Consider the following 15,282-nt stretch of genomic DNA (forward strand, 5'->3'; position numbering starts at 1 on the left):
AGGGTCTTCTTTTACTTTCCTCCTCCTCCTCCAATAAATCACCCCAGAATTTACTTCCTACTCCCCTGGAGCTAGAGAGAGATGAAAAGTGACTGTAAATACTGGTTATGGTGGGAGTGCTAGAATTGAGAGGTGTAGTTGTATATCTGTTGAGAAATATACATGTTGCTGGTGGCAAACATCTCATTGTAGTGGCAGGTAGTATACCAGTGGAAAGTTTATTACTCCATCACCACAAGATAAACAAAAGGCACTGCAGCTTAGGCATGCTTAACTGAAAGTGGGACAGTAGTAAAGGCATCTGGTGAGGTGGGGCAAGATGAAGGAAGAAGATGGTCATGAGGGTTTAGTGACAAGTACATTAAGCAGTTTTGTAATATAAGATATTGCAAGTTTCTGAGATGGTTTATGATGTGATTTGAAAGAGGCATGTATGACACCACTAAACTGGCAATCCCCCTGCCTCTGCAAATGCCTTTGCTTCAATTTTCTCTCTATATATTTAATACTAGAAATTACAGAAATGGCTTAAGGTTATGATATTTTGGCATGGCATTTGGAACTCAGTCAAGAGGTCATGTTTTTGGTTAGTTTTGAAACAGACCAGACTATGCACAGCCAAGGTACTTTCTCATAATTAAAGCTGGGGAAAAACTCCCCCCTTTCTGTTTAAATTCACATTGGTATGTGGGATATTTAATTTAATATATAAACTTTGTTTTTCTCCTAACTATGTCATGCTCATATCTCATAATATATAATATTCAGAGATGTATCCTGAGTGCCCAGAACTGGACATAGTACTCCAGATGTGGTCTGACCAGTGCAGAATAGAATGGAACAGTTAGCTTTCATGATCTGGACGCTGTGCTTTTGTTAATGCAGCTAAGATTGAATTAGGTTTTTTTCTTTTAAGAGCCTCATTCTATTTAGCTTTTGATCAACTAAATCAGCTAGATGCTCTTCACGTGTCATGCTGCCAAACCAGGTATTCTATCTCCCTCTCCCACCTCAGTCTCATATTTGTGCCTCTGATCATTCATACCTAAATACGGGACTTTATCTTTATTTTCATTGGAGTTTGTCATGGTGTTTTGGCCCAGCATTTCAACCCGTCAAGATGATTTTGAACCTTGATGCTGTCTTTTTATAATGTTAGCTACCCCACCCAGCGCTGTGTCATATGCAAGTTTGATAAGCATTACTTGTCCTCCGTTCTAATTTACAAAGTTGTTGAAAAGTGCAGGACCCAAGACAGAGCCCTCTGCTCAAGCCCTCACTCCAGGTTAACGGAGAACCATTTAATGAGTTCCAGCTTTTATTTTTCTCTACAATAAAACATTTTTTATGCCAAGAAAGATGTAAGCTAGGAATGTGGATACGGTTGCCAGGTCACTTGAAAAATAAGCTCTTTTGTATATTCCTTTGGGGACCAGTGTGGCATAGCCTAAGATCCTTGGTTGACAGGAAGGTTGAAAAAGAACAGTGGTAGTCTGAATGGTGTGCTCCAGATGCTGTTGGAGCACAGATGTCATCTTCCTTCACAATTAGCCACGGTGACTGGGTGGATGGAAAGGCAGCAACATCTGGAGGGCAGCACTTTGGCTGTCTATGCCCTAGAGTGTCCATGGAGAGTTTGCTACTCTGTGTAAAAGACAAAAACAAAGCAAGTGAAGCAGCATCATGGGTTGATACTGTCTCACGATGTCTTTGAGGCCACACTGTACATTGGATGGTATCTTATGCAAAATCAGATCACTCATCCATCTAGCTCAGTATTGCCAATATTGACTAGTAGAGGCTGTCCAGGTTTTCAGACAGGGATCTCTCTCTGGAAATACCAGGATCCAGGGATTGAACCTGGGACGTTTGCCAGGCAAAGCAGATGCTCTGCTGCTGGACAACAGCTCTTCTTAACTGCCTAGAGCAGGTATAGGGAACCTCCAGCTGGTGCTTTACGTATAACTTCCAACAGCCGAGACCATTGGCCATGCTTGCTGGGGCTGATGGGTGTTGCTGTTCAGCAGCATCGGGAAGGCCAAATGTTCCCCACCCTGGACTAGAATTAAGGCAGGAAACAATTTGGATATAAGGCAGCTTCATATGTTATGATTTCAATGTTCCCTTATTGTACGTGATCATAATAATGTCTGTGCTCCTAAGCATGGTTGAGCAATATGGATACAGGGCACTGGGAATGTCTGTTAGGCTGTGCCTCCCCACGTTGTGTAACTGTGTGGAAAAAAATGTTTCCCTGATATCATATGCAAAGACTGGTGGAAGTGGAGGACCGTGTGGAATGCATATTAACAGGGCCATAAAACCAATTTATTTTTATGCAACATCCAGAATATTTAGAAATAGTTTTATTACTATGCATTGCCTAGAGTACTGTGCAATAAATAGATATTAGTTTTATTTATTGCAGAATACTTTGGGTAATGCAAATTAATGATGCAAAAAGTGACAGACTTTATTGCTATGCCTTGTAAGAATAAGCAATGAGCTTTTTTATATCTACGCTTCCGTGTGTGTGTATGACACAGATATAATATATATATATATATATATATATATATATATATATATATATATATGCATACTTTGCTAATCAATGCAGTAACAGGATCTAGTGACTAACTCTAAAGCAAAAAAAGAAATGTCATAGCAGACAGCAAATGCCAGCTAAGTCACATTCAGTCCAAGTCCTTTAGGACTCTGATTGGATTCTATCTGACATTTGAAGGGACAGTTACATAACAAGGTGTGCTCTAGGCAAATATGTGCCTCTGCAATCCTGAAAAACAGCCGCAGCAGCTTAGAAAGAAACTATATGGAAGACTATTTAAAAATACTTAAAAAAAATAGCCCCAGCAGATTATTAAGAAGCATCACCCCCCCCCCCAAAAAAAAACCCTGCAAGAAGAGCTGGATGGTAGCTAGGGATGGAAGCAGACAGACCTTCTGTTTTGGGAGGTTGTTTTTAGTCTTCATTGAGGCCCTGTGTCTTATACCTGCCCTCCATAATTTTGACAAATTGGAGACATAGATCAGAAGCTTAGAATTTGCCATTTTTATCTTGTAGGTTTGGCAGGGAGGAGACAGTTCTTTAGGTATAATCTGGTCAGGACTTCTTTCTTTCACCACCACCACCACCTCCTATTTATTAGCTGCTTTTTTAAAAAATGGAACTCAAAGCGACTTACAAAAATAAACATTAAAAATAACCTATAATACATACTATATATTAACAGAAACCTACCCCACTGAAAGATAAGCAGAAATTTAAGAGGCAAAGGCACACCTGTCACCTAAAGACAGATAGTGATGGCACCAGGTGTGCCTCCCTTAGATGCTTTTAAAAGTTAAAACTAGCACTTTGAATTGAGCCTGGCGGGGAGCCAGTGAAGATGACATAACATTAGAGTTTTGTGATCCAACCGGCAAGTCCCAGTTAACACTTTCTTTCTTTTTTTTAACCAACTGAAGTGTCTTGTCTTACAGGGCAACCCCATGTAGAGTGTGTTACAGTAATTTAATCTGGATGAGACTAGGACCTGAATGACTTGGATTAGATCGTACTTTTTCAGGAAATTGTGACCTCCCTTAAAGAGGGCACGTATTGCAGTGAGACCTGGAAAACCGACACCCTGTGTTGTGGGTGGGTACGATTGGTCAGCCACAACACCCGATTGGTAGTTCCCTCGAAGCTGGGTACAATCTGGCCAATGGGACGCAGTCCAAACAGTTCGAGGGACCTATTTATGCCCATGCACATGACCCAGAGCTTCCTCTTTTGGTGCGTGCATTCAGAACACCCGCCCACCTCTCCCTACTTTTAGGGCTATTTGCTTGACCTTGCTATGCCGTTGTGTGTTGTCTGTCGTTGAGACAGGGGCAAGGCAGGAATTTTCCCCACTTGGCTGATTGGCTGTTGCCATTTGGGTTTCGCCTGCTGTGTATCAAATTGTCACAACTTGTAAGATTGTGGATGGGCTCTGGTTCAGGTGATAGGGATGGGAGAATACTCTCGCCATCCCTATGTGAAGGGTATTCCGTTAAAGGAATCCAGGAACTCAGTGGTTTGGTCAATCCCTGAGAGGGGATTGTGCCCGTGCCTGAGTCCAGGGGGACATTTGGGTGGTGGAGTTAGCCCGTTCCCGGCTTTCCGCTTATCCAGGTGTTCACCTTTGGCTGACCTATGCTGGAACTCTGGGTCAGCACTACCTGCATGGCAGGGAGCTAGTCGAACCAGAGCCTATGCAACCAGTCACATTCTGTAATCAATAAAGTTGTGGCCTAAATTCTGCCAAAAACCAAACCAAAATTTTGAGTCAAGTGTGAATTTATTTCGGGAGGAGGTTTCTGGGTCTGAACATGCAAAAAATCTTTCGCTGGCACTCCAACAGAGGAACTCAACATTGTACTAAGTTGAGCATTCCATTAGTGCAAGCATTTCAGTTTTCCAAAGGGAACGACCCTCATTTTCTCCCTGCATGCTGTTCCAGGGGGTTCTCTTGATCCCCTCAGAGGCAATTTCAGGGGACATGGAGAAGTGGGGAAATCTCTGTTGCACAAGCAACAGGGCTTCCTCTGACAGGATTCTTGAGATGAATCCCACCCTGAGTTTTCTCTCACCCGCCAAACTGTGAGCCTGACATTTAACAGCAGAACACAAGCCATAAGAATAGTAGACGAGCATGTTGAATCAGCGCAATGGCCCATCTAATCCAGGGTCCTGTTCTAACAGTGGCCAGTCAGATTCCTATGGAAAACCAGCAGAAATGACCTGAGTGCAACAATACTCACCCCTTTTCCAGTTGGTATTCAGAGGTATACTACCTCTGACAGTGGAGGTAGAACACAGACAGCATAACTAGTAGCCATTGATTGCCTTAACCTTCATGAATTTGTCTCATCTTTTAAAGCAATCCAAGTTGATAGCTATCACTGCCAACTATGGAAGCAAATTCCATAGTTTAACTGTGCGCTGTGTGAAGAATTTATTTTTGTCAGTTCTGAATCTTCCAAGCCTATCCAAAGCTGACTGTATACCTGCTCCAAATCAGCAAAACACCCAGTTCCATCTTGTCTGAATTAAATTTTAGATTCTTTGATCTTATCCAATCCAATATGATGTAGCCTTTCTTGCAGGATTTTTTTGGGGGGATGAACAAGATTTTATAAAGTATCTTGCAGATAATCTGTATTATTGTCACCTAATGCAGAATAAGTGAAAGGGTTCTCTAAAAGTAAATGGATCCAGATACCTCTCAACCCCACCCCCACTACAGTTTTCAGCTTTCTAGCATGAAATCCCTTTTTCGTCCTCTGTTGCCTACATGTGTGGTTATGGTATGGAGTAGATGGGTTCAGAATTCCTCTTCTTCCATAGCCTTGAGCGATTGCACACCCTAGGCTGAAGCAAACCTGAAATTGACACCTAAGAGCTGCAGCCACCTACAGTGCTCTAACTAGTCTATAAATAAGATGCATATCTGTAAACACATGTTCATCACATTCTGGCTTAAAATCTATTTGATGTAATGTATGAAGTGATTGTATGGCCTTTGACAAGTCACAGTCTCTCAGCCTCATAATCCCTCCGGTCAAATGAGAATCCTGGTGGTGCACCATAGAGTCGTTATGAGGATGAAGCACAATGTAAAATACGTTGCCTGTTAGAAGAGAAGTGAATGATTGGCTGGGGGAGTCTTGAGCTACGTATACACTCTGTGCCTTTAAAGCACATTCATTTTTTCCAAAGAATTCTGGACACTGTAGTTTAGTGCTCACAGAGTTACAATTCCCAGCAACCCTTAACAAACTAAAGTGCTCCAGTTTTTTTGATGCAGGGAAAAGTGCTTTGGGTGTGCTTTAAAGGTACCAACCTTTGCAACCACTGAATTCGTTGTTTTTGTTATAAGCTGACTCGCTGAACTTCCTCACCTTTCAGGTGATGAAAACATACCATATGTACCACGCTGAAAGCATCAGTGCCGAAAGCAAACTGAAGGAAGCCGAGAAGCAAGAAGAGAAACAGTTCAACAAAGCAGGGGACATCAGCGTGAACCTGTTGCGGCATGAAGATAGGCCCCAGCGCCGCAGCTCTGTCAAGAAGATTGAGAAGATGAAGGAAAAGGTGGGTGAAGGGTTCTCCATGTGGCTGGACAGAAGGATGCCAATGGCAACCATGCGGTCGCCAGTGTCACGTCAACTGATGAGCGCACATCTACTGAGAGTGCTTCTCAAGTCCAGGGTTTATGGCTGGTGATCATTGGCCGCTTCTGTTACTGAAATATGAATTTGAACTGCTTGGAATGCCTCCTGTTTGCGATAATGTTTGCATGCAATTTCACTGACGGAACTGCTTGGGATGGGCATGCAGAAAACCCTGTTAGTTGTGGAGAAATGCCCCCAATACAGCAGGTAGCTAGAGCTCTTAGGCCAGGCTTCCTCAACCTTGGCCCTCCCGATGTTTTGAGACTACAATTCCCATCATCCCTGACCACTGGTCCTGCTAGCTAGGGATCATGGGAGTTGTAGGCCAAAAAACATCTGGAGGGCCGAGGTTCGGGAAGCCTGTCTTAGGCAGACAAGCAGGCGGTTTTCCGCAAGAAGCAGAGCCTGGGGGCACATTGTGGAGCACTTCCAAGGAGAGGGGTGTATTACATCAGCAGGGTTTAATGTGTTCAACCATTCAATTGCCCAATACTAGGAGAGTTGAAAAGGGCAGCTGGAGGGAGGGAAGGCCTCCAGAGTGATGGCTCAGAAAGCAAACAAAACAAAAATGACCCAGACATCCAGTACAAAAAGGGCAGGAATTGGAAAAGTCCTACAATAGCTGCTCAGGCAGTGTCTCCCGGATCCAACAGAGACAGTCGTGTTCTGGCTCCAAGAGGCTTGGTTGACTGCAGAGCGAAGGAACCTAGCAGGAAATCTAGTCTGCTACAGTAATGCTTATCTGAATAGATGGAGGGGGCATGCAGTACTAGGTGGCAGTCAGCTCATGCTTGTGTTTAGTGCTCTGTGGAACGTTACACTGTTTTTGCAAGATAGTTCCTATTGCTACAGTCATAAGTGGAATATTAAACAGTCAGGGATCACCACCCATTCACAGTAATGTGCTTGTTAGACAAATGTGGGAAGTGCAACAAAAGTAACACTCTGAAGATAACCAGAATTATTTCTGACTGTACAGCTGAATTAACCTTAGTTCTAAGGGTACCGTTCCTGATGTCCTAACTATGGAAATTAGGAAATCAGAAATGTGCCACAGGCTTGTGTACTGTGCCCCTCATATGCAGATTGTCTCTCCCTTCACCTTTCAGAGGCAGCCATGGTTGGTTGTAAACAGAGTTTGCAACCATGCTTCAAACTCTGGTTGCAGACTCTGGAAATAGAGGGAAATGAAATTACATATCCGCATATCAGCCACATGCGATGATGGGTGGGCTTGCTTAATAAATTAATCTACAATTTAGCCTCACTATTACTCTAATGATAATGGGTTTTTCAGTCCAGGCTGGGCTGCCCTTGGATCTCCAGGCCCCTGGAAAATTTTATCCATCCTCAGTTTTCCCATGTTTGGGGCCTACAGTTGGAAGGGACAGTTTGCTATAATGAACAGAGCTAGAGCTGTGTGTCTGCAGCAGAGTATTATGCATAATAGTAGCTTGCCCTTTAATCCAGTATTGCTTGTCTGGGCAGTGAACCTGAATCTGATGACTGAATTAAAAATGGGCCTGAGGAGAATCTACGTACAAACAGGAAGTGAAACTGAGAGTTTTTAAATGAGAAAATAGCTCTGAAAAGTGCTATGTGGGAGTGGCTGAGGCTGGTTGAATCTCAAGGCAATCAGGTTTGGAAGGGAAGGGAGAGCCAGAGGGTAGCACTCCAACTGTTGTGTTAAATTATACCTGCTAATTCATTCTGCTCCCAAATTGACTCTGGTGCCAATGAACAATAAATACCATAGAAAGCACTTGACTGCTGATTTGAAGAAGCTCAGATTTGTAATAGATTTATAACAGATGCTTTCAGAGATGTTGGTTTGAAGGATTATGTGGTTTTTAATTGGACTGCCTTCCTTCACCCTTGCTCTCCTTCTGCTGGCAAATGCACAGATATATTTGTTGCTGCTTCTCCTCTTGGAGGGACCTTCCCTATGGTTAGAAAATTGGGCAGGTTGTATGCACACTGAGTCTTGAGGATATATGCTAAACGTGGCATCCTTTTAAAAATTAAATTAGTGTATACTATAGAACCCTAGCCCTAAAGAGGCTATAGGGATGGTGAAAGGCCATACTGTATTTCTATACAAATAATTCTCTCACATCTGTTTTTTGCACCCTGCACACAGGACAGGTGACGGGTGCCAAAAAATTTTGACTGGTTCTCAGCACACTCCTTATCTGTCCTCAAGCCCATTGAACCAGAATGCACTTTCTCCAAGTCTCTTCTGTCTGTTCAGGGGAATGAGGTGATTGAATGGGCCATACCACTTATACGTATCAGACTTATACATAAAAATTTCTTTGTTAGTTAGTAAAACAGAAACACATACACTAGCACAGCAGAGAACAAACTGCTATAATAATCATATTGGATGTGCTTTTTTTAAACACGGGGAAGCTTTTTATTTTTTAAAATGGCATCCTCCACCAGCATTCTGAAGTGGTGCAGAGTCACCCTGGAATTCTGCCACCTCACTCGACAACACCTGTGAAACAGAAAATTCCTTCCTCTCCTTTGTGAGCAGCAACAGAAGCTTTAGCAGCATTATCTCTTTACACCCTCAGCCACTTACTCCTATTTTGCCTATGTCTACACTTGCACACGTGTGTTAGTAGTTGAGGGGCGTAAAGAGAAAAGTTCACTATACAGTACTTGCTTTAGTGTTGTGTCCAGACCAGAAATCATGGTTTGTCTTACTCTAAACAAACCACAGTGTTAAGGCCAGGCTTGTTTGTCTGAGTGAAACAAACTACGATCCCTGGCACTTGATACTTTGTACCATGTAACATGCTGTTTGCAAACTGGGGCCAGTAGGATCACATATTTCCTATTTGACTTCTTCAACAAGTTAGTTGTTTGTAAGCACTTATAATGGTTTCTGCAGAGTGGTTCTACTGTAACTTGATGTTCTTATTCAATAAGGGCTTTGAGTCTGTTTGACACTGTCTGCCAGCTCCTGCATTCTGAGACCTTGTATATCTTAAATTTGCTGCTACCTGCAGATTTACCATTTCTTAGCTTCCATGAAGGAAATTAATGTACATGTATACTATACAACCCTAGCCCTAAAGAGTCTTTAGAGCTCTTTATATGTTACATCTGGCTGTTCAGCAAAGTTCCTTATTTACGAGATTTATCTCTTATCTTTTTTCCATCATGGAACTCAAGGAAGTATAGAAATGGTTCCCAGGCAATCCAGGCACTGACTTGATCCAAACCTGCTTAGCTTCAACACATGTAGACTGCTCTTCAAGTGCAACTTCTTTCACTCATCACTGGGTGTGATTTGAAGATTTAATGGAGCAAATTCCATGCAACACTAATTCACTCTCCATGAGGTCATCCTACACAGAGGGATGCACTTGGAATGCCTGAATTAATCTTCAGCAAGGATGCAGGGAAAGCAATATATATAGTGGAGCAGCAGTGAATATTAGATCTGTATCGTACTACTTCATTAAAAAGTCTGACATCATTGACTAGGCTACCATATGAATGTGAAATACTTTATCCTCCCCAGTAACTGATGTGATTGATGCAAAACCGTTCTCCAAGTGTGCAAGCTGTTCCTGGTGGATGTAGGGTGTTCACTGAAATAGAATGCACTTGCTGTGCTGGGTATATCTGGAAGAAATTGCTGCAGCTGGATAAACCTCTCTAATACCATAAGTTTTTTACATAAACACAGCAATGTTGTGCAGTGCTCCTTATCACAGATTTCATGGAGGAATAAGACCATCAGTGGTTACTAGTCATGATGGCTAGATACTACCTCCACCAGTGGAGGTGGCATGCCTCTGATCATCAGTTGCTGGAAAACATGCTTATATCTTGCTTGTGAAAAACAGGATGTTGGACTAGAGGAGCCTTTAGTCATCAGAGCTGCTTTTATGTTATAAGAGCTTAAAATTTGGTATGCAAATGCAAGAATTGGGATGGCCTATTCACCTTTTTAAAAATGTGTGTACCATTTTGATGTTTTTCAGAGGCAAGCAAAATACTCGGAAAATAAGCTGAAGTGCACTAAAGCTAGGAACGATTATCTGCTGAACCTGGCAGCAACAAATGCAGCAGTCAGTAAATACTACATCCATGACGTCTCAGACCTGATTGATGTGAGTTTGTGAGTTATTTCTCTCTCTTTCGTTTTTTAATGCGCAGATACTCAGCTCTCTTCCCAAGCTGGCAGCTGCACCTGACACCCTATTTGTGTCTCTGAGCATGTCAGTGCTCTAGAATTGCCTTGCTTCTGTGGTGTTGCATTGTTGATTTAACATTGTTCGCTACCCATTACTCACAGAACCAAGATACAGCACTGCAACGTTCGGATCAACATTTTTGAATAATTACTTGTGTCTAGCTCAGTATATTTATACATCCCAGGACTATGATCTTCTGTAGGACATGTGAGTGGATGTAGAGACTCTCACTGTGTTTATCATACCATATCACCTGGCAGCTGGGTTTTTGAACCACTGGTGTGTTAAAAGTGGGCTGAACTTGGACATGCAGTGAGTGCAGAATGTAGGGAACTCAGCAGTAGATGCTATTTATTTCTCTGAATACAATATGAAGTGTGTTGGAATAATTCTATAGGGAGAAGACCAGTCAAGGGCTTGAATTGGAATTTGGAATTTGATCAGGCATGACTGTAGCCAGGCAGAAGCAAAGACTAGTAAAGCTGTAGCCCAAAGAGGTACAAGAAGAGGTACTCGGGTGGGAGCTGAAAGAGAAAGTGGGAATCTTTTCTCTGGCTATTCATGATCAATTAGATTATTTTATGCAGTGCCTTTTTTGTAGAAAAAAAGATGTTGGTACTCATCATGGCATACCCTTCTTGGCAGCGGCGGAGCAAACCGATCAGGGCCTGGGGCGGCACATGTGCCCTGCGCCCAGGGGTGGGGCCAGCCGCCTGTGGGGGTGGGATGACTTGGGGCAGGATGCTCCGTGGGGCCTCCGAGGAGTCTGCCTGCCTCCTCCTACTCAGCCACCCTACAGCTGAGGGGAAGGTGGTGGGCGGACCATTTGGGGCAGCGCGGAGCCTGCAGGTACCCAAGCCACTGTGTCACTTCCAGGAAAGATGCATCGCTCGGGCGCGCTGCAGGCCCCATGGTGAGTACCGCTTGGCATTTTGTCAGCCCCCTCAGTGGTGACACCTAGGGCGACCCGCCCCCACCGCATCCCTTCCTCTGCTCCTGCTTCTCGGCCCACTGGCTGTGGCTGCTGCTTGGTGGGTCATGCTGTGGGCTGGGCTTGTTGTGGGATGTGTGCCTGGAGCTGGACTTGCTGCTGCTGTAAGATGTGGCTTTCCACCTCTGCACCATCCGCGAGGGCTTTGAGGAAGGCTGTGTCCTCTTGGTGCTGCTCGGCCACCGCCATGGACCCAGCTCGCCTGCTGCCCACCTTGGAGCTGTCTTGGAGCTGGCTCAGTGGCAGGTGCAATGGCAGCCCTGTAGCTTTCTGCCTCTGTGCCTCCACAGGATGAGGAGGAAGCACCGCCTCTGGGGCTGGCAGTGCTGAGGGGCCAACTGCTGTGGTCATGAGAGAAAAGGCACACTCTCCCCACACGCTTGCTTTAGAAGCCAAGATATCGCAGTGTACCAGTTTTGAGATTTGAGTACCACCAGAAAAAACCCACTCCTTTATGGAAGGCTTGAGAGAGAGATGGCACCTGTTATGCCTAAAAACAGGTATTTCAACTCAGAGGCTCATATGTTGGTGGCTGACCCTTACAGAGGCATCTGCATAAGAATTCATACAATGTGTCGAATAAAATAAGATAAATCTAGTTTCTCTTATAGGCTTGGACACTAGGAATCTCTGGAATTCATGTACTTTACACTTATTCATTCTACTTCAAAAGAGCCTTGTAAGCACATTGGATACTGGGAATGGCTCAAGATAAGGCTGACCATATGTATTCATGCACTTGTTCTGTCCAATGATGCAAGAAATAAGGTTTCTACGGTTTTATGCTGGGAAATCTGTCTTGCAGTAAGGCATTTCTTCTCACTAGTGGGATATAAATTGACTTCTGTTTGCTGTAATGGCCATGTAAATAACAGTGGTCTGTGTATGAAGCCTTAGTTTTGGTTTAAATGTCACGTAAATGCATCTGGAAGGTAAAGTAATGTAATTAATCCTCTAAATCACGGGTGTCAAACACAAGGCCCGCGGGCCGAATCCGGCCCGCCAGACCTCGTCATGTGGCCCGTGTAGCCACCGCCGGCCCCCAGCCTTCACCTTTTATTCTCACTTTTTTTTATTATTGACACAAGAAAGCCGCCTCTTCAGCGCATGCACAGCAGCCTACAAGCCAGAGAACTAGCGGCGCTGGCCGTTCTACACAGGAAACCTCCACTTTGCATGTCCTTTACATAGTCCTACAGATACAACCGGCCCTTTGAGGGTGACCAAACTGCTGATGCGGCCCCCGATCAATTTGAGTTTGACACCCCTGCTCTAAATCATATGTATTGTTCCATGCTAGAATTAAAAGAGAAACCTGTTGTAGGATTTTGAAGTCTTATGAAGATTTTGAGATATTTAGGTAGACACGTTGGATGGAGCGCGTCAGAGTTTATTGAACAAAATGTTTTGAGCAATTTGTAACCCCACTCCCTCTGTAAAAGGCTTAGCTTATTTTATTCATTCATTTACTTATTTATTAAAATATATACAGGCGGTGACCATTTCACTCAGGGGTACCATTCCTGGCCCTGTGTGCATCAACAGAGCATGTATAAGTGCGCCCCTCCCCATTATGTCCACCTTCTGTGTGTCTGCAATTGCGCATCAATTGGACATGCTAAAATGGTCACTACCTGCACCTCTATTCATAAAAACTATGAGAGTGTTTTACAACAGTCATGCATAAAGTCATGCAATAAAAACTATAGGAAAAATTAAAACCAGAGATCAGCTAACTTATTATAGAAATGCATATTCTTAATTGCCTGTATAAACCTGGAGGAATAGAAGAGTTTTCAGCAGGTGTTTAAAGGTTGAAACAAAAGCGCCTGCCGAATCTCTATTGGCAGGGTTTTCTATCGTACTAGGCCAATGATACTAAAGGCTTAGATTCTTGTTGCTGTCAAATGAGCCTTGCCAACTTGGGGAAAAGCCAATAATGCTTCTGCCGATGATCTCATTTATCCAACTGGGATGTAAGGATTCAGGCGGTCCCTAAGGTATCCTGGACCTAAGTTGTTCAGGGCTTTGTAGTTCTGCTCCTTCAGAGGGTGTGCAACCCATCCAGAACAGGTAACGTACCTGTCTCCTAGACAGGGAACCGCCCTCCCAAAGAGCCTCTGAGAGCCTTTGAGATTGATTTGCACCTCAGGTTTTGTACATTTTGATGTACGACGTTTTTATTTTCATGGAGCTGAATCTCTGGTTTCCTGGAGAGCTGCCGAATGTCAGTTTAGCTCTGGCTGTTTTTATGTCATTCCCCTCCAGTATATTTCCTTTCTGATACTTCCATTGGAGTCAGCAGATGGTTTTTATTCCTCACTCCAGGAAATCCCTTTAGGGGACTTAAACCAAAACATCTTTGATTCAGTACAACTAAATTTGCCTAATTATATATTCTTCTTGCCTGAGAAAACAAAGTGTTATTAAGGATGCATGAGCTGTATACGTGTGTCCTAATTTCAAGTTCCCCAAGAGAAGAGCTGTTTGTTTGAACAGACTTTCATACATGTATAGTGTGCTTCAGAAGAGCCTTATAGGGCAGAGTTCAGAATATCCCAATATAAATGGAGTAGACTCATTCCCTCAGTTAGACATCTTCCAGGACTTGTAACATCAAGTTTTGAATTCCATAGTGTCCAATAAACAAGGAATAATATTGGATTTCCTGAGTCAAACAGGAACTATTTACATTTGGGCAGTCCTCATTTTAACCTCTGCTCACTAAATTAAGGGAAGGACCATAGGTCAGCAGAGGAGCACATGCTTTCTATGCAGAAAGTTTGTTTCAATCCTAGACATCTCTAGATTATGAGAAGCAAGACTAAGGCTGTGTACAAACTCCCATTTACTCTGCATTTGGTGTGTTCCCATTACTGGTTTGAGAAAGGGTGTACACACAATGTTAGCCACAATTTTTATCCTGTCGTTTCTCATGAAATATTGTTTTTACTTCCTCTTAGTACCATTTTGCAAAATGAATGATTTACTTTCTCCCCATGCCTATCTAGTGAGTTAATTGCTAAATTGGGATTTTCTTTGCCCAGAACATGACCATATTGATTCAATGTTTTATGCCCCCAAAGAAGTGTGCTGCATCAGGTTTCTGAGTCTTGTCTTGGTTCTAGACCTCTGATTGATCATGCAACTTTGAGATGAGATTTAAAAAGTAAGGAATTTGATAGTATTAGGATATTAAGTCTTAACAAGATACATCCTAGGCAACTGATACTGGTAATTGCATTTCTTTCATTTCATTTCATATATTTTTTTGGTAGTTTATACACTTGAATACACAGCACATTTTCACATAGCCCTTAGCCGGAATGGAGTCTAAGGAACTGAGCTAAGTAGTGATGACACAATGTGAAGTCCTAGGCCTTATTGTCAAAATAAAAACTGACAAATCACCAGGTCCGGATGGCATCCACCCCAGAGTTCTTAAAGAACGCAAATGTGAAACTGCTGATCTTCTAACAAAAATATGTAACTTATCCCCAATATCAGCCTCCATACCTGAGCACTGAAAAATGGCCAACAAAACACCATTAAAAATAAACACCTTAAGGAATCCAGGGAGGATCCTGGAAATTACATACCAGTTAGCCTGCCCTCTTTTCTGGGAAAAGAGTACATCTTATCTCACTAACCTATTATCATTCTTTGAGAATGTCAACAGCATGCCACTATGCAGATTGTGTTTAATCAAACTGTACACTTTGGCTTAGAGTTGCACGCAAATGTGGCCATTATATTTTAATTTCTACGCAGAAAGCACTTTATACTTCGACTTTCATTGTACATTCAGGCCCTTTGGAACAAATGTTAAAATGCAAAAATGCTACAGAAGATTAG

At 43.0% G+C, this 15,282-nt stretch overlaps 1 protein-coding gene across 3 annotated transcripts in view; it reads left to right on the forward strand.

Annotated features, from left to right (window-relative positions):
- Positions 1-15,282, forward strand: part of SRGAP3 (SLIT-ROBO Rho GTPase activating protein 3) — a 184,815-nt gene that overhangs the window by 106,129 nt on the left and 63,404 nt on the right. For all 3 annotated transcript variants that reach the window (XR_008329068.1, XM_053378094.1, XM_053378095.1), the window contains exons 5-6: positions 5,957-6,142; positions 10,224-10,352. Coding sequence is in view for 2 of the 3 variants with exons in the window: in XM_053378094.1 (XP_053234069.1) it covers positions 5,957-6,142; positions 10,224-10,352 (315 nt within the window). In the remaining variant the exon portion in view is untranslated. The remainder of the gene's footprint in view (positions 1-5,956; positions 6,143-10,223; positions 10,353-15,282) is intronic.

Source organism: Podarcis raffonei, chromosome 2 (assembly GCF_027172205.1).
Source record: "Podarcis raffonei isolate rPodRaf1 chromosome 2, rPodRaf1.pri, whole genome shotgun sequence".
In the NCBI taxonomy this organism is placed as follows: Eukaryota; Metazoa; Chordata; class Lepidosauria; order Squamata; family Lacertidae; genus Podarcis; species Podarcis raffonei.